This window comes from Leuciscus leuciscus, assembly GCF_965113295.1.
Source record: "Leuciscus leuciscus genome assembly, chromosome: 1".
Lineage (NCBI taxonomy): Eukaryota > Metazoa > Chordata > Actinopteri > Cypriniformes > Leuciscidae > Leuciscus > Leuciscus leuciscus.
In genome coordinates, this window is record NC_138725.1 from 72,769,120 (window position 1) to 72,789,796 (window position 20,677).

A 20,677-nucleotide genomic window follows, 5' to 3' on the forward strand; every position below is an offset into this window, starting at 1 on the left:
GAACTATTGATTTGTCTGTGATATTGTACACATCAGAACTTAGGTGTCCCAAATTTAGTGAACGCCCATTATTTACCTATATCCTTCGATTTGAAAAGTGAATTATAACATAGCCTATGTATGTATATTATTTATTAATTTATATAACAAATAATTGATTAAAATATTTGTTATATTATTTGTTTTATTTTAAGTGTCACTAGACGAGTCCTATGTCAGTGCAGTATTTAGTAGGTAAAGGACGTAGTAGTCCATCGTCATCACGTTCAGCCTGAGGCGCGCGCTGTGTTTTTAGCGGGAACAGTCTCAAGTGAAACCGAAAGCAGTGTGTGTGTGTATTCACACATCCAAAGCAGCGCAGTATTCAGAATCAGAAAATAACTTCACATGTTACGGTAAGTTCGCTTTAACGTTTCATTATAGCTGTAATAATGATCATTTGCGTCTAAATAGACTTTGTCCATTAAAGGACATGTTGATGTCGATACTTCACGGTGGAAACTGCCACTCATAAAACGGTTACACTTCAGCAGTTTTTCTTTCCTCCAACAGGACAATATAGTAGCCTAGCCTATTTTATTTTAAACCCTGGTCTAGTTTGCATCGATCATGGTTGAGGCTGCTTCTGAAAACATTTAGAGAGTCAGCAAATTTACTTTTGCACAAATTTAAATAACTGAACCGAAACAGTGCCCCTAAGTGAGCCAAATAATAACAACAGATTGCCCGTGTGCAAACCTTAAATGTATACAATTCATGTTTTGTTGAGTTATGTAAAAGGCTGGCGGCCCTTATATGGGACTGTTTACACCTGGCCACGTCATGCGTTTTCTGAAAAGACCAGAGTGTAAAGGTGATGATACACAGGGCAACGTTGCTGGGCAATCTTGCCGAGCGATTGTTGCTTGGGCACTTTCCAATTGAAAATGGGCAATAAATTGCTATCTGGATAATTTAGATCGGTCGTGGGCCCTGTGTCTCTTCTGGTTGCCCGTTGACAGCAACGTTGCCCAGCAATACTGCTCAAAAAGTTACCCTGTGTATCATCACCTTAAGGGCCTGTTTATTTAAGTATCCGTTTTGTGAAAACACATGTATGTGACCAGGTGTAAATCGTTTTGATAAATCTGATAGATATATCTGATCAGAAAAAACGCATGAAGTGACCAGGTGTAAACAGGCCCTTGCACATTTAAAGGGTCATGAAACCCCCCCTCTTTCAGCTCAAGTCTAGCTCACAATCTTTTTGAAAAATGCAACTTAAATGGATTTTATTTATTTTTTAGTTTATTGCTGGCAAAGTTAAAGTCTAATGAAATACACGGACACCTTATTTTTGTCCTTTCAAAAGTAACTGAATGCCCTGCTACATATATTAGCCTACAGTAATCATACTTGTATTTAAAACATATAAATTGTTTCTATGCACACTATAAATGCATATAATTTGAAAATAATACATTTTCCGCTTAAAAAAAAACGTTCCGTACACAGCCTAGATCTACGCGCCCCCTAAACCCACATAATAAAGATGGACAGTGACAGACATTTTCACAAAGTAAGCATACGTTCCATACACTTGACGTATTATCTAAATATCTAAATTTTAATAACGAGTGATTATTTAGCAAAAGGCAAGTAAAACGGTCAGGGTTACATTTTAGACACACACACACACACACCTCTGAAGCGATAGAAAAGTCCTCGGGACAGCATCACAACCTGCATTGGTGTACAAGGCCGAAGTCCACCATTCTCCCGTTGAATGGTTGCTACATACATAGTTTAGATGTGGCCGTTGTTGATGGCCAACCATCTGCCCGCAGTCAGAGTCTAGCCCGGGCAGCATCGCGGGGAAAGATGCACTGGAACTTTTGCACCACGAAAACAAACGCGCGTCCCATCATTGCCTCTCTCATCTACTACGCGATATCACAGTTTGACATGTCTGTCATTGGAAAGTTCCACGTGGTGTAATGAATAATTAAGAGCAAGTGTCTTCTCATTGGATAAGAAAACTCAGTACATGAATAATAATGAGACACCGATGAGTCATCAAAGTACTATAGTGCTGTGCCACACGATGAAGATTTTAAACCCGGAAGATGAAAATAGCGGGGAAAAAAAACCATTAACCATTTTCCCCCTACTATTAAATCTAACAGATGCTAACATTGTCTTCAATGGTGTTTAACACACCTCTGTTAAAATCTCAGAAAATTTGGTTTAGGGTTTCATGACCCTTTAACCCTCTGGGGACCAAGCTGTTTTTGGGGCCCTTGAGATGTTCTGACATGCTCTGACATTTGTGCTTTTTTCAGTTATTTATAAACATGTTAATGGCAAAGGTGTAAATTCACTCTATATAGCACAAACAGGCCTACCATAATATGCGAGCAACATGTATGTAGATGTTTGTATTTTTAAGAGAATAATGTTTATGCGTGGTTATTTAAAAAAATAAAAATGAAAGTTGCTGAAATAAGACCACAAAACTCATACAAAATATGTGCCCACAAGACTTTTGACTAATGGATGTTGTCCCTTTCAGTTCTAGCTTCAAAATTATGTGAAAATAGTCTTGCTTTATCGTTCACCAAAAAAAATACATTGATTTAAATGGTGTAAAACAGGTTTTGCTTGGAAAGCCAAAATGCGAGGGGGAGGAGTAGTTTACACCTTAGTCCCACCCACTCTGCATAATGACTCTGCATAATTAGCCATTCATTCAGGTGTGACACTGACTGAGCCACAATGCAAGGACAAAATATATATTTTGAAGAAGACTTATATTGACCATTTAAGATTTTGCTTACATCTATCTTGTAAATATGTTTTGCTATTTTATTAAAAAGGTTACAATTACAACAATAATTACAATTTCAGCAATATTTCTGCAAAAAAGTACTCTTTCTTTGTAAAAAAAACAAACAAAACATTATAGGCCTACATTTTATCATATGTATTCATTAGTTTGAATATAGCCAACATTGGAACATCTTAGTCTATGACTTTATTTTTGACAAAATAGTATTTTATATATATGAGCAGAAAAGCTTATTTGATGTGACAGTATATTCTACAGTAAAAACTGTACCCAAATCTAGTCAACAAAATGTTGTCTTTCATACTTCGCCTGACTGTAACGCAGTAACTGTAACTGTAAAAGCAGTTTATTCTTTCACACACAGACGCGCGATTCATATTTAGGCTAAACACTCTTTACAAATAGACGCGCGATTCATATTATAGAAACGCGATTCATCTTTTTGTTTACATAAGCCTACAACGTTATTCCATAACGTTATTCCACATTAACACTTGAGAAAGGATAACTTAGCCTACCTCACTCCTCAGCGGGATCTGCTCCTCATATCAGCACGGAAAATTTTCTCCATAAGGTAGGCTATATTATGCCTCTTTGTTTACAGCTGATGTGGGGGCGTTTCACAGACTGAAATGGTTCTCAGAATTTGCGTTTGAATAGCACGCGCTCTCCGGGGCGTGGTCAAATTACTTTTGAATGGCTCGTAATGAGCTCGACTGGAGTCGCTCTCTTTTTATACAGATTACAGAAGCTGATAATATTTGTTTTTTATATAAATTACTTCATTTAAAAGCTGCGATCTCAAGCTTTATGCCCGTGGGTCTGTTTGCCTGTTTGACTGAATTTTCGCGGAGTTATAGATAATTTTCGAACGCGTTTCAAATGGGAGTTTACTGACAGAGAGAAGGCAGAAATAGCATCATGTTAGTTTTTCTTTATTTGTCAAAAAGCAAAACACTTTATTTGTATTGTGAGTATACAGAAAAAAAATAGAAACTGAACAGGATCGATTGATGTATTACACGAAAATGAAAGATCAAAATTAACAGAGCATTTTGTGTTTATTTTTCATTGCTAAAAAAAAAAACGAGCAAAACGCGCGGGCGCGTTTTTGGTCCCCAGAGGGTTAAAGGTGCTCTAAGTGATGCGACGCGTTTTTTAGGCCCAAACATTTTTTGTCACATACAGCAAACATCTCCTCACTATCCGCTAGCTGCCTGTCCCCTGAACACACTGTAAAAAAAACGCGGTCTCTCTAGACACCACAGGCTCCACAAACGGCAACAAAAACAAACTGGGCTCACCCGCACCACGAAACACAACAAACAGTGCTCCAGCCAATCACCGACAAGAAGTATTTGAGGGGTGCGGTTTGGGGGTTAGTGCGCGTACACATGAAGGGGGTGTGTGGAGGAGAGAGAAGCATGAAGAGGGAAGTTTGAATTATGGCTGACACACGACCAAAGAGACGACGTTTCGATGAACAAATTGCAAAGAAGAGGGACAAGGATAAGGGACAAGGATAAAGAACGCGTGAAGTCCCGAATTTACATCTGAAAAACCTTTGAAAGGTGGCGAGAACTCCGCTGGCAGAAGGGCTTCCGATCCGACATTCAGTTGCTCTGTTTTTGCAGAACAGGTAAATCCATTTTTCTTTCTAAACTGACGTTCATGTTCGCCAAACCAACACAAGGATGTAGTTAGCTAGAACTATGCAGTCAGCGTTAACTTTGGTGAATACAACATATATGTTTCTAGCAGCTAGCGATCAATCTCTATTGTAAATGATCAAGCAAATTCACAGTAGGGCGACAATTTGTGTGAATTATTGTTTTCACCCACGGTTTGTTATGAATTTGAATGTTCATTTATAGGCTATTGACAACTTTGACTAAATTTGTTTACGCCGCCGCCGTTGTTTATGCTCACTGGGAAACGCGAAGCTAACGTTATCTTGCTATTATTGCGTCCTTGTATGGGAGCTATAGTTATAACCTCAGGTGGCGAAACGATATTAAGATAATGTTTCTCTTTTTCTGCATTCTGTTCTGCAATATATAAAAGCATTTATCTAACTTGGCGACATTACACATTGAATGAAGTATCAGTAAAACTTAACTTTGTTTGTAGTGACTATTTTGACTTTCCTTTATGCCGGAAGGGAGGGGAGGAGGGAGGAGACGGGATGAGGAGGAGGGAGGGTCTAGCTAGCCTCCGTTTTGTTTGACAACAATTCGAATGTCAACAAGAAGTTACGACTCCCGGGATCGCTTAGAGCACCTTTTAGCCGCCTTTCCACTGCACACAAAATGACAGCCATTGGACCGGAAGTCGTTCATTTCCGTTCATTCCGACACGATCATTCCAATCATGTATTGAGGGTCAATTGTTTTGTTTGGATATATTCATACATGCATTATGACCAGTGGTTAAAGTGGGATTTGGCAGGTGGGGGAGCAATACTTTTTGGGACAAGAGTGTCACTGTGGCACCAAGTATCACAATACTTATTTACTTCACCGCAGCCCTGATATACGCTCAACGCCTAGAGAATACCCATAATGCACTTTGAGAGTCGGAGATGGCGCCGCAGCTGAATCAATCATCCATCCATTTTCCAAACCGTGCTGATCCAGCATATTATCATACAGATATAAATTCCTTTTTAATTGATTATTAAACTGTTTAATTACGATTTATACATGTTAGTTTCCATAGCAGAGTTCAGGATAAATCTTTTCATTACTACTGGAGCTGCCAGTTTGCCAGGTTTCAATTGATTATTTAACAGCAAGCTCAAACTATGCAAAAATCAGCAGCCCTTCCGGCGAACTCAGTGTCCAGATTTACTCACTCACTTTCATTCACTCCTTCAACTGAACTATATTAGTGGAGTGATGTAGGGAATAGTGAATGAGGGTGTAAGGAGTGATTTTGAACACAGCACATCTCTGCTAAAACTAACTTAACTTTAACACGCTCCGAGAACCCTCTAGTGTTCAGGAGCATTTCCTTTGTGTTGTGGCTTGTTTTCATTTTGTTGTGAACTTATGTTTGCTTTTTAAATTTCTTTGTGTTGTGCACTACTTGGTCACCATACTTATGTGGTCCACATGTGACTATTTAACCATTTTTACTTAACTAATGATTGTTGCTGGTTGTGCTGTAAGTCTCAATTAAAAAAGAAGAATATATTGCATTAAAAATGCATAAAACAGTCTGTATAAAAACAGATAGAAGCAAGAGCAAAGTCTGTATTTTATTAATCACAAACAAAACACCAACATCTTACATGTTGCTAAACAATAAACTCATTCAGTAATCCAGGTTTTTCGTAAATGTCCAAAATCACATTTTGAAGCACTCAGTGAAGTGAATTAGTGGTACTATTAAAACGATACCCGTAAAACCCACTAATTCATTTTAAATTTTAATTTCATGTCAAAATTCAGTGTATATGTTCTCTTCATCCACATACAGGCCTGAAATCAAACCTCTCATCTAGCAGGAAGAGAAGATGTCGGCCAGTGAAATGAGTGTGTGTGAGGAGAGAGAGAAGCAGAAGTCGGCCAGTGAAATGAGTGTGTGTGAGGAGAGAGAGAAGCAGAAGTCGGCCTGTGGAATGAGTGTGTATGAGGAGAGAGAGGAGGAGGCTTCTGTTCACACTCAGAGAGCAGCATCTCCAGAGTTCAGCTGTGTGTCTATGAAGAGTAACATCTCCATTGGTCTGCCGCCTGATCTCAGCGATGGACCTGCTGTGACCTCTGACCCTGTGTGAGTAGTGGAAGTGAAATTATTGAATGAAACATGGTGAATCACTCACTGAGGTTCTCTCTGAAAAGTAAATCACTTTAAAAGACAAAAAGAAAAGATGCTGGTCACCCACTGAGGGTCTAAAACTGTCTGAACTGAGTCCCAGTGAAGTGATTTAATGATCAGAGAAAGGTGTCAGGTGACTTACTGTATATGTGAGACAATATGTGCAGCTGTCTTCACAACAACACAGACACAGGTCAGCTCCTTGAAACAGATGTTTTCATTCTTAGGCTTGTCTTGTTTACACCGTGAGAACTGTATTCATAAATGAACATAGCCCAAACACATCAGCAGATATACATAGTCAATACATAGCAATACATAGTCGGCTTCCAATGCTAATCTGCTTTAGTCATGTTTTCAAGACATTAAACAAGTGAAACAAATACCTCATTGGCTACTTTTTATGAAAGAGGTCATTGAGTCTTTAGTTTTACGTAAAATCCTCTTTGCTGTCCTTTTGACATAAGAATCACTGATTTTTAAACTTAAATGCAACTTAGCAAAACCTTGTGAGGCGTCGCTCATCATCAGTCCATCGGGGCGACGCAGTAGTTCGTCATTTCCGCTAAAGTGACGCATTCTTGCACCTTAAGTTTTAAAGAGCAACAAATTAATTTACATCACATTCACATTTTAAATTGTACCTCAAATAGATGAATGCATGAAACTGTGGATTTAATTATAAATTAATTAATTATGAAGCAAATGCACAGAACATCTGCATAACAGCACTTATAATATGATGTACAGATTTTTAGAGACTTTATCAAGACTTAAAGTAAACATCCACTGCTATGATTGGGTAACAGTTTTGCATATTAAAATAATTTTTTACATCCGCACCATTACATGTGTGGAATCTGAAAACGTCTGATGCTGAAAAATATATCGTTACATCCAGTGTTGGGGAGTAACGCATTGCAAGTAACTTGAGTTACGTGATCAATTACTTTTTTTTAATAACTAGTAAAGTAACTCATTACTTCATTACTTAAAATATCTGAGTTACTTTTTCAAATAAGTAACACAAGTTGCTTTGTTTTTCCATTTATTGACAGACAACTCGTCTGTCCTCATGTTGAGAGAAATCATGTGCAGAGGCGTTGTGTGCGCTGGGTTTATTCCAGTTCTAGACTAATGTGAACAGGCATTTACTCATCTCACAGATTCAGTATCACTCAACATTAATAAAAACTTGCAAAAGTGCAATCTCAGAGTATTATGGAAACCTGCAATAATTAAAGATATTAAATTACACAAATATACTTTGTATTTTATCTATTTAATTATTTATGTTCAGTTTTTGTATTTATTATTTATTACTATTTATATTATTTATTATTATATTATTGCTAAAGTAAGTGTGTCGAACTTTCTTCTCTTGCAATCTATTCTTCTTCATTCCAGAATGGCAGAATAACTAAAAACTTTTTTTTTTTTTTTTTTTTTTTTACTGCACCCTCTACTATACTGTTGTGATTTTGCATTTCTTTCAGCCTGAGGCTTATTCATTTCACTTTTGGTGTGAAAGTGCCTTTACATTTGCCAAAAATGAAAATATAAAACATGTTTTTTTGCATCAATTTTCGAAACACAAATTCAGATTTTTTCAGTCTTTATCGAAGGTCCAACCAAGACTTTGCATATCCAAAAAAGTAAAAGGACTTTTAATGCAGATTAATTTTTAGGATTTGGAGTAATATTCACATAATACACATATCAGGAGCCTCATCAGTTCCTTGGAAGGTCTTTAAAAGAGACTGATGAGAACAGTAAAAAACACATGTGTCAGTTGTGGCCAATTAATGCTTCCCCGCCATTGACGGAATCCGCCATCATTTAAGTGTTCAGTGTTCATTTAATAGAGCATACAGATACACTTTAAAGAAGCAATTTGAAATATGAATGTCTTTTTCAGCCTTTTTGTCTTATGTCTTTTTTTCATCAGCAAGCAGAGAAAGAGAGCAGCATCTCCGATATCTAGCTGTGTGTCTATGAAGAGTAACAACTCCATTGGTCTGCCGCCTAATCTCAGTGATGGACCTGCTGTGACCTCTGACCCTGTGTGAGTATCATGTGCAACTCTATATTTCAGTCCCTGAATTCAGAAATTGAGAAGTGCCCTTTGACCCTCTCTGAGTGTAAACATGTAGGGTGGAACATTAAACACAAAACCAAGATTGTACAGAAAGATTGCAAAAAAACTTTTATTTCGGCATTAAAGGTCCTTAGCCTTTATTCTTTAGAAAGAATTTTTTTTTGTTTTTTTTTTTGTTAGCGCTTCTGACTGTCATTTCTCTTTTGGATGCCCATGACAACAATCCTTTAAATATACAGGTCATTATAAAAGCCTTTTGATATATTGAATGTTCAGAAATTCATACAACAAAATATTCTGGGGGCCATGAAACGTTTGTGAAAATTATAAATAAATAAAAATGCTGGCGGGGAAAGAGTTAAAGAGACCAGTATCTATTCACTTTCCATGCTGACGATGTATAAATGTAGTCTAACCATGAGTCTGATAGACACAAAGATATAAGTTGTAATCAGAAATTAGAATATAAACATGGAGAAAATAACAATTTAAATACAGTTCACTCTCCATCCAGACACAGGCCGTGATGATACTGTTCCTCTGTTCTCTGACCACACAACATCACTTAACTGGGCTAAACACTAGTTGCACTAGTACATGTGTATTTGAAAGTGTAAGGCCTGCCCAATCGGTCCAACATCAGTTTCCGATAAGCGGATGAAGGTTCACTGCGCGTCTTTTCGCAGTAAAGGGTAACAATTTACAATAAGGTTCATTGGTTAACATTAGTTAAAGCAACAACATGGAACTTTTCCTCTGCGGTCGCCCTACAGGTTGGAAGCGGAATTGTCCATTACCGCTGTCGTAAAATGATTTACGGTTACTGTATATGAAGCATGCAGGTTTTTTTCATATGGGCAATGATAATATTAATCTTCCCCCTTTCATAATTTATACATGTTTATTAGACTAAACATTTTAACTCAAACATTTGCGATTTGCATGTCGATTGCAATGCTCAAATCTGAACGAGAATGATAGCGATAGCATCCTAACCATCTAAAACTACCATGTTAGTGTTTACTAGCTACCAGATTGATAATTCGCTCATCTACTAGCTGATTCATGAAGATAAATAAATGGAGGACCAGATAGTTTCCGTAACGTAGCCAGGCAGACAACAGATTAGAAAAACTATAGATAGTATGCAAGCAATTTACAGTTACTTACTAGTTCAACAGCATGACGGCCAAGTCAGCATCGGTCTGGTAACTCTCCTCCTCCATAAGCTCACGCCAGCGAGCACACGCTCGACCAATATTGATCCTCGTCCTGCCTTTCAGTTTATCACTCTCCCTTTTCCTCTTCCGACTCTACTCCGACAAAACCTTTGGCTTCTTACGTTTCGCTGCTGCTTCAGCCATGACGAAAACAGACGTACGAAAACAAACGCGCTGGTTGGCCACATTTGAGGAAGTGGTGGGCGAAGTGACGTATGCCGTAAAGCAGTCGAATTTTGTAGTTCTTTTTGAGCGCTGGTTACTACCCGCACCCCGAAGTTACATAGTGCCAGTAAAAGCGATACAGACCCCGTCAGGCTCTGGCAGACGTCTCATTCAACCTATTGTAAGTCGATGTACTATCACAAGGGTCTTGGAAATATATTATGAAGGTTGAAAAGTTACATGTTGTTACTTTAACTACCTTAGTTAACATGAACTAAGAATGAACTCCACTTCTTCAGCATTTATTCATCTTAGTTAATATTAATTTCAACATTTATTAATACATTATTAAAATCAAAGGTTGTATTTGTTAACATTAGTTAATGTATTGTGAACTAACATGAACAAACAATGAACAGCTGGATTCTTATTAACTAACATTAACAAACATGAGTAAATACTGTAACAAATGTTTTGCTCATTGTTAGTTCATGTTAGTTAATACTTTAACTAATGTTAACTAATGAACCTTATTGTAAAGTGTTACCCAGTAAAGTTTACTGCGCGTCTTTTCATCACGGTAAAGTAATTTAGTTCCAAATAAACTTTTATCGGACTCCATTTTATCACAACCTCGAGTTTAGGTTGGAATGCCAACAGGTTATCAGTCATTTTTATTATAGTTTAGCTACACATTTGATTATTCTATTCAACTCTTAACTTTATATTTTACCCGTTCATTAGGAATCTATGATTTAAAGATTTGAGGTCCTCGAGCCGGCCATTTAACGCGGGTCTCACGATCACAAACTCGTCAGTTTTGGTCACTAAACAGAGGTAATTAGCTAATATCTTAGATGGCCACATTCCCGCTTACTCTATCTTAGATATGTTGTATAGCCCCCATGGATCTGCATACACTTGAATTAAAATAACATTTTCAGGGGTAAAATAACAGGGGTCATGACCACTACTACAGATATAAGCCGACCAATTTGACTTCTCTGGTAGTAGCTTTGGTTTGGTCATGCCATGGTTTCCCACGTACACTTAGAGTGTACATTACAATAAAACAGAGGTAAGACTCGCCCTATTTAGTTTGGTCGAGCAACATTTTGCTGTCCTAAACGGAAATTCCCTTTTTAGTCTTACAGCCCAAGTACACTTGAATTAGTGCCAAATATTAGCCGGAACTCTAAAATTGCAGTTGGTGTGCCCTATGCTCCACTCAAAACTGGACTTTAGTCTGTTACTAACCTGACTCAGATTTGCGGTAACATACGCATTCGCGTAATCTACTTTGGAAAATAATTTTAGAGCAAGTCAGAATAAAATCAAATGTAACAATTTCTTATGTCAGGTCAATGTATCATGCCAATTACATAATCAATTCAAAGATAATCAATACAAAACATCAAATGCTCAGAGATAAAGAGTAAAAGATGCCTGACTCAGGAAAATAGTATAGGCTACATACATACAGGAAAGGGAGAGAAACAGGTGGATCCAGAAGCAGCAATTTTATTAGTAGGGCAATCCAAATCGTCGTCATCCATGCAGGGGTCAAAATCCATATTAGCAGTCCAAAGATACAAAATAAACAAACAAGGAACAGAACAAGAACAGACAAGGAACAGACTTGCGAAGTGTCAGTGACATATAACAAGGACTCCGTAACACATACTAAGGGCGCTTTCACACTGGCAGTTTAGTGCGGACCGGGGCACGGTTCGCATGAAAAATCGCTAATGTGAACGCTGTCATCGGACCCGGGTGCGCACTAGAGTACCGAACCCGAGACTACCTGGAGGAGGTGGTCTGAGCTCGGTTGCTCCCGAACCGTGGCGCGGTTCGCGTTAATGTGCAAGCAACACGGACTCGGGTGCGTGCTTGTTCAGGAAGTATAGTATCCCGCGCATGCGTATCACTGTCGCATCAGTGAAAAATCTTCTGCGAGCAGCAGAAACACGGCGTCCCCTGGATATGTGCTGAATTACACCATGTAATGAACATAAACGTAGTTGTCTCTCACTATGTTGTGCATAATAGCACCAAAAAAACAGACAGATTACATCTATGCTCAGTCGAGTTGTATTCTCCATGCGTTTTCCGTGTGCGTTTGCGATGACGTAAGATCACTGCAAACGCACCTGGGTTCGATACAACTAATTGAGTGTGAAACCAGACCAACGCTGCGGGGGGCGCCGGGAACTAGCGCACTCGGGTTCGGACCGCAGTAAACGAACCCAGTGGAAAAACACCCTAAAACAGACAGGGTATAAATACACAGGTAAATGACAATACTCATGGGGAATAGGCTGAGTGTAATAATGAGTGACAAGGGACAGCTGAGTGCAATGAAGAGACAAGGATAGTGGGGAATGTAGTTCAATTGTTACATACACCGTGGGGAAGGAGGACATCTAGTGGTGACCCAGGGAACACAACCCAGACACTGTGACAATAATGCTGAGTGTCTGAAAGGGCTGATCTAATTACAAATCGCCCTGAGCCTCTTGAGGCATTTCTTTTAGATACTCAGACCGGGGCAGAAACCTCTTTCAAATGGAAACATTTGCTAACAATGGGAATTTGCATTAATCACGGTCTCCAGAGTTTACACCTTTTGAGGACAGAATGCAATTTGCATGAAAGACCCACCCTCCTCTGTAAACAATATATCTCTAAACTCCTAAAACCTTTATTAGCTTTTGGTTTACTTCTGTGGGGATGAGACCATTGTACCATTCGCACTGAGAGATTTCAAATGATACCAAACATGTATAGTGTTGTATGATAATTGTTCATATTAAACCATCTCGATTTTTGGGTGAATTTGGGTGATCTCAGCATGATGGAGAGAAGGAATGGGGGAAGAGGGGGTCAAGGGAAAGCAATGTAGATTAGGACGATACTGAGGTGAGACATGCGTCTAGGATGGGGATGTAAATTTCACAAGAGAGAGTTCAAAATGTTAATTTCCAGAAAGTCCTTTGTCTTTTTGGGGAGTGGTCGTTCCTCAACTAGACTGCCTGGCAGTGAATTAACTATGATCTGCCCCCTCAAAGTCATGACAAAATAATGCATTAAAAAAATACTATGGAAGTCAATGGGGTACATCAACATTTTGGCTACCGACATTCTTCAAAATATCTTCTTTTGTGTTCAGCAGAAGACAGAAATTCATACAGGTTTGAAACAACTTGAGGGTGAGCAAATGATGACAGAATTTTCATTTTTAATGAAATGTGCCCCCTCAAGCAGTCATGACAAAATAAACAATTGTCATTAGTTGCATTACTGTATGGTTATTTAATAATGAGTTAAAAATTATTATGTGCCCCCTCAAGTAAAGTCATGACACAATGATGTCACAAATCATTAACTAATATATGAATATACATTTGCACTAACAGTGCCATCCTTATTCACCTCTAGTACAAAAACCAAAGATACAAATTATTTGTTGTTCTTTTATTTTTATTTATATAATTAAACATATGCACAAACATACCTGTAAAGACACACATAAGGCATGTTTACATGTAAAATAGGGCACGTCCATAAGCTAATGCTAATCGAAGCATATATTGCGGCAAGAGCACCTAAATTGCGCCACTAATGAGTGTCCCATCAGAAACAAACCCTACATTCTTGAGTTCTGGGAAGTTCTGTAGTTCTATAAAAATCTGAAAATGGTTGGGATCAAATAAAAATGATTAGTGGTAGTTATTAGTCTATTTTCCACATTTGATTAGATCTGTGTAATTAATGGCCAAATAATAATGTGCCATTCCAATTATTTGTCACAAAGCTGCAGGTGGCAGATTATGATATTACAGTTTAAATTATGACAGTTATTATTAAATCACGTTTAATTCAAATTCAGAGTACTTATTTATTCTTACGGTGACTGATTAATTTAGTTTACCCCTAAATTATGTTTTATTAACCCTCTGAGGTCTGAGCTGTTTTCTGGGCCCTGGAGGTGGTCTGACATGCTCTGACATTTGTGTTTTTTACTGTTACTAGTGACATTTTCATGGCTAAAGTCTAATTACACTGTATTCAGCACAAACTCTGCTACAATAATATATCAGCAGCATGTATGTAAAAGTTTGTAGTTTTGAGATAATGACATTTATGCGTGGTTTGTGAAAATCCCAAAAAAAATTCTCACTGAAATAAGGCCATGAAACCCATACTGATTATTTCTTCACAAGACTTTTGAAAATTGTATGACATAGCCTAGAATATTTGCTCCAAAACTATGTGAAAATCACCCTGACTGCTCATTCAGATTAGACAATATATTGATTTAAAATTTCTAAGACGTGTTTTGTGTGACAAAGCCATATGCGAAGAGGCGTGATCATCTCATGAATATGTAAGCTTTTCACACCTGAGAAAGACAAAGACACTCCCCTAACTGCCCTATTAGGAGCGATCAGGCCCTGTCATTCAGAGCAACCTTGCACAAAGAATGAGGAGATTTAAAAAAGAATGGCTTTTAGATTGTTTGGATTTATTTACAACACAACACAATCCAAAAATACAAATGACAAAAGAGCACATTGAAAACAATGATCCAAAGACAGAGACCTTTGTGCCATTCCTAAAAACATTGTACATACCTTTCATTTCCAAGGTGTTTGATTTTCACTTTACCATGTTCATGTACAGAGACTCATGTGAATGTTGAAGTCAGCAGGACTCAGTTGCATCTGGTCCCTGAAAGAAAAAGGAAAAAAAGAAAAAACTGTGAACATACTGATATCAAGAGAAACTATAGGGCTGCACGATTTTGGGAATAGATTTTAGATTTTTCTGGTTAAAATTTCTTTTTAAAATTCACAGAATACACGCACACACACACGTTTCCAACAATATATAATGAACATGAATATAGGCCTTGTAGGCATAGGCTACGCAGTGCTGCATAAAATAATAATAACAATAAATTAAATCTTCCAAAAGATTTCAAGAACAACTACGCTAGAGAAAAATATATTGATTATCATATGTTACTTCAAATGTTTCCATTTGTTATGATGATATGAAATGAGATAATAGTAAAAACATAAAGCCTAATGTTTGGTGCATTTTTCCTTTCAAACGCAATCGCGCTCCAAAATATGATACATTAAAACCCACAGCGCGCTCCAAAATATGATACATTCAAACGCCATCGCGCTCCAAAATATTAAACATTATGGTTATACATATCTATGTTTGAGCAGATATCCACAAACAGTATTTAACAGGAAACACGGGTCTAAATAGTATAATATTCACCATATATCTAGCAACAGTTCAACTGCAATGTGAAGTTTATGCAACAATACCATAAACTAATAAGTAAGAATTTCTTACCTTACATCTTTCTTGTCTTCAAATCGCGTTCTTCTTCTTCTGATGTAAATCCAATGTAAGCTCACAGCGCGTCTTCCAAACTCGACGAAAAGCAGAGACTTGTCAAGTGTTTTGGTGTTTTGTGTTTGAGGTAACGAGGGCGTTCGCGTTCCATGTGGAGATTTGCATGTGAATCACTTTTGCGCGAGTGGGCGTGTCGAATTAAAAAGTAATTAGCAAGCGTTTGAGATACTGGACATCCTGTTGGTTTTATACAAATTACTTAAACAGAGAATATTTGTTTTCAGTTTGAATCCGATCATTTAAAAGTACACACTTAAATGTGTATAAAGGTATATGGCTCATAAATGTGTGAGAAGTATTCGCTGAGTTTTGTTTCAGTTTATAGACGTGCTCAAGAAAAAAAAGTTCACCGCGACGGAGAGGCAGAACGCACACCCTGTTTATTTTCTTTATTTTACAAAAGCACAATGTTTTGATTTGATTGTAAGTGGACACATACAAAAGTAGAAATATCACAGATTATTTTTTTATATTTCTTTTTTCTGTATAACCATAAATGACGGAGTAATTTAAGTTTATGTTGCTGCTATGTGAAAAAAATCCAGCAAAACGCGTCGGCGCGTTTCTCGACCTCAGAGGGTTAACAAAGTTTGGGAGGAGCACGTGCAGATAATTAACACGAGTGGAGAGCACTCAGCAATCAACGATATATATTCAGCAGTCTCACCTCAATTCGTTGACAGTTTAGCAGCATCCCTCCACCACCCCTTCTCCACACTTCTAGTCCTAACCATTTACATACGGGGGGACACTGGGTTCGGGCCGAACTCCGAGCTCGGAGCCCTCCCCCCGGACAGCACGCCACATACGCATTAAACTTTACTCCCTCTAATTGTATGTAAGTGTGAACTCGTGAAATGTTAATTAATGCATTAACTATCAAACATGTACTGCTGTTATTCATGAATGAATAAGGATAGCTCTTCATTGGTTCATGATTAGTTCATATTTTCACTAATCTTGAGTTCATGTTGAAGTAACTATTGATTCAGGAATTAATACATGATTATTCATGTACTGTTATTGTAAAGTGTTACCTGATGCAAGTTAGGTCTATACACTATCCAAGTGTATTGCAGTGAGGGTTAACATTGATCTATTGATGGGCCTATTTAAATCAGATTTTGTCTTGGCTACTTGGATCTCAGACAGCTGGGCTCCCAGTTGTATCCCTCTCATTCAGAAAGTATTTCACATGCAAAGTGGCTCTGGTTAGTTTTCTTACATTTTATTTTATAATTGGTTAAAGTATGCATTTTAAAGCAATACTGTTAACAATACCTATGTTTTCTTTTTAAAACTATATGTTATACAAATTCTAGCATTGACAGGTGTTCATTTAATAGATCATACAGATAAACTTTAAAGAAGCAATATGAAATATTAATGTCCTTTTCTCAGTATCATCAGCAAGAAGAGAAAGAGAGCAGCATCTCCGATATCTAGCTGTGTGTCTATGAAGAGTAACAACTCCATTGGTCTGCCGCCTAATCTCAGTGATGGACCTGCTGTGACCTCTGACCCTGTGTGAGTATCATGTGCAACTCTGTATTTCAGTCCCCTGAATTCAGAAATTGAGAAGTGCCCTTTGACCTTTTCTGAGTGTAATCATGTAGGGTGGAACATTTTACACAAGAACCAAAGTTGTAAAAAAAAAATTAAAATAACAAGTACATCACAGTAATAATAATCATGATGTAAAAAAAAACATCTACTTTAAAGAAATTTTCAGCAAGGCCTTTGATAAAAACATTGTTTTTATTTTTAGTTAGTGCTTAAATATAAAGGTAAAAATATACAGGTCATTATTTGCCTTTAAATTCCTGCTGTGCATCATTAATCTACAGTATATAAGACACAATATTGGTCTTAGAACAGAACCTTGAGAAACTCAAGAACACAAAATTGGGTTACATTTTATTCTGATGGTCTGCTTTAGACATTCTGTTGACTATAGTAACATTGCACTTACATGCCAACTAACTCTCATTAGAATATTAGTAGACTGGTAGGGATACTTTTCAGGTTGGTAGAATAAATTGACGCACTTGCAAAGTTACTTATAGTCAGTAGAATATCTGTTGGGGAGCATCAAAATAAAGTGTTAGCAGATATTAGGCAGACAGTCTACTAATACTCTAATGACTGATAGTTGACATGTAGGTACAATGTTACTTACAGTGTCTAAAGGGACCAACAAAATAAAGTGTTACCATGAATTAGCCGCAAAAGATAAACTCTTAAATGGACACTTCTTTCTAAATGTTGCATGTTTTTAAATAAGATTCAATAAGAACCAAATAAGATGTTTTCCAATATGACATTAAAAATATTTTCTCAAATTTTATAAAGATCTATCCTATTTGTTTTTGTCTCTGTGTTCATCTTAAATGTAAATGCAGTCCATAATGTCTTTTCAGTGGTGGGAGAGCTGACCAGATCAGATATGTCTCCTGTCAGACCAGCACATCCTCCTCCTGTCAGAAACACATCAGTCATCATGACACAGAAGCAGCCCTGCAGCTCTATTCTCACCAGCCAGTGCATGATGATCTTAAGAGAGTCAAAGACCAGCACAAAACCAGCATGAAGAACAGATACGAGAGGGTTTTTGAGGGAATCAAACAGCAAGAGAATCAAACCTTCCTGGACAGGATTTACACACAGCTGTACATCATAGAGGGAGAGAGTGAAGGAGTGAATGAAGAACATGAGGTGCTACTGATGGAGAAAAGTTACAAGACACTCCAAGACACTCCAATCCACTGCAATGACATCTTTAATCCTTCACCTGAACCTGGATATGAGGAGAGAAGAGAGAAGAAAGACAAAATCAAGACTGTTCTTACTAAAGGCATCGCTGGAATCGGAAAAACCGTCTCTGTGCAGAAGTTCATTCTGGACTGGGCCGAGGGAAAAGCCAATCAGGATGTAGATTTCATGTTTGTGCTTCCATTTAGAGAGCTGAACTTGATTCAAGATCATCAGTACAGTCTTCACAGACTTCTGCTGGACTTTCATCCTGAACTTCAACATCTGGACTCAAAGATTTATGATGAATGTACAGTTGTGTTCATCTTTGATGGTCTGGATGAAAGCAGGTTGACACTGAAGTTTTCAGACAGTGAGAAAGTGTCTAATGTGACTGAGTCTTCATCAGTGGGTGTGTTGATGTCAAACCTCATGAAAGGAGATCTGCTTCCCTCTGCTCTCATCTGGATCACCACCAGACCAGCAGCAGCCAATCAGATCCCATCTAACTACATCAACCGTGTGACAGAAATTCAGGGATTCAATGACCTTCAGAAGGAGGAATATTTCAGGAAGAGAATCAGTGACAAGCGTAAAGCCAGCAGAATCATCTCACACATTAAAAAAGCAAGAAGCCTCCACATCATGTGCCACATACCCATCTTCTGCTGGATCTCAGCCACTGTGCTTCAAAACATCCTGAAACAAAATCTTAGAGTAGAAATCCCTCAAACTCTGACTGAAATGTACATACACTTCCTCCTCATTCAAACTCATATGAGGAACCAGAAGTATGAAGAGAGAGATCCAGAGAAACTCCTGCAGTCCAACAGAGACGTGATTGTGAAACTTGCTGAACTGGCTTTCAATCAGTTGATGAAGGGCAATGTGATGTTCTATGAGGAGGACCTGAGAGAGAGTGGCATAGACGTCACTGACGCCTCAGTGTATTCTGGGATTTGCACTGAGATCTTCAGAGAGGAATCTGTGATTTATCACAGGAAGGTTTACAGCTTTGTTCATCTGAGCTTTCAGGAGTTTTTTGCAGCACTGTATGTGTTTTTCTGCTTTTTACACAAGAACAGTGAAGTTCTGAAAATGTTCCTGACAGGAAAGTCCAGAACTCAGTCTAGAAATGTTCCTCTGGATGTGTTTCTGAAGGGAGCAATGAATAAAGCATTGAACAGTAAAAATGGACACCTGGATCTTTTCCTTCGATTTCTTCATGGCATCTCGCTGGAGTCCAATCAGAGGCTCTTACAGGATGTGCTGATTCACACAGAGAACAACCCAGAGAGCAGAGAGAAGATAATCTACAGCCTCAAACGAGGTCGAAAAAACAATGTCAGTCCTGAAAGATGGATGAATCTGTCACACTGCTTGATTGAGATGAAGGATAATTCTGTTGTTAAAGAAATGCAGAGGTTTTTAAAGTCTACAACGAAAAGCAAAAATCTTTCTCTTGCACAATGTTCTACTTTGGCAAACCTGATGTCAGAGGAGGTGCTGGATGAGCTTGACCTTAAAAAGTACAAATTCAAATCAAAAGAGGGTCGATGGAGACTGTTACCTGCTGTGAGGAACTGCAGAAAAGCTCTGTAAGTATGAAATATGAAGATACAGTAGTGTTGTCACGATACCAAAATTGTTTCGATACCGATACCAAGTCAAGAATTGCGATTTCGATACTTTTTCAATACTTTTCCTGAAAAGGGAGAAATACTCTCAAATATCAATATCAATTTTTAATTTGAGGGGGGAGTTTAGACTTTTTTAATTTTATTACATGTATCTCGCCTAAATGTATGCTGCACTCATTGCATTTTTACAATGGGGTAATTTTGTTCTTAAGAATTTACACAACTCAAGGAAGCTTGATTTCAATCTTTGAATTAAATTGAAAAAAAGTAGCACAAATAAATACAATAGAATAAAGATACCAATAAAGAGAAATAAAGAGAAAAGTTTTTGCTTAGGTCTCAGACTGGTATTCAGAAATACAGAGACTGAATAAAGTAACCAAATGTAAAATAACACTGGGTAGTATTTTAGTCCTGACTAAATAAAATACATCAGGCTATTAATCCTGATTCCTTAAAATGAAAGCTATGTTTTGTTGTTTTGACAACCAAATTAATGACAGACACATATGGCTGCTGTCACTGTAAGAGCTAGTGCACGGATCCTGTGTTCATTATACGGTCACGTGCGATTTATGCTTATTTAAGGCATAACCGACTGTGTTTAGAGGACACTCACCAAGACCGAAAATTGACATAATTTTCGCATGTTTTTGACTGTTAAAGCGATATAATCCACGAAAAATAACTTTTGTTACCCACAAGCTGTTTGTGAGGCGGC

General features: G+C 37.7%; 1 protein-coding gene across 2 annotated transcripts in view; it reads left to right on the top strand.

Annotated features, from left to right (window-relative positions):
* The first annotated feature begins 287 nt into the window (after positions 1–287).
* The window catches only part of LOC309509895 (uncharacterized protein), a 328,406-nt gene continuing 308,016 nt past the window's right edge, over positions 288–20,677 (top strand). For both annotated transcript variants that reach the window (XM_082184865.1, XM_082184866.1), the window contains exons 1-5: positions 288–395; positions 6,308–6,601; positions 8,595–8,711; positions 16,967–17,092; positions 17,986–19,914. In XM_082184865.1, coding sequence (XP_082040991.1) covers positions 6,345–6,601; positions 8,595–8,711; positions 16,967–17,092; positions 17,986–19,914 — 2,429 coding nt within the window. In that variant the 5' untranslated portion in view covers positions 288–395; positions 6,308–6,344. The remainder of the gene's footprint in view (positions 396–6,307; positions 6,602–8,594; positions 8,712–16,966; positions 17,093–17,985; positions 19,915–20,677) is intronic.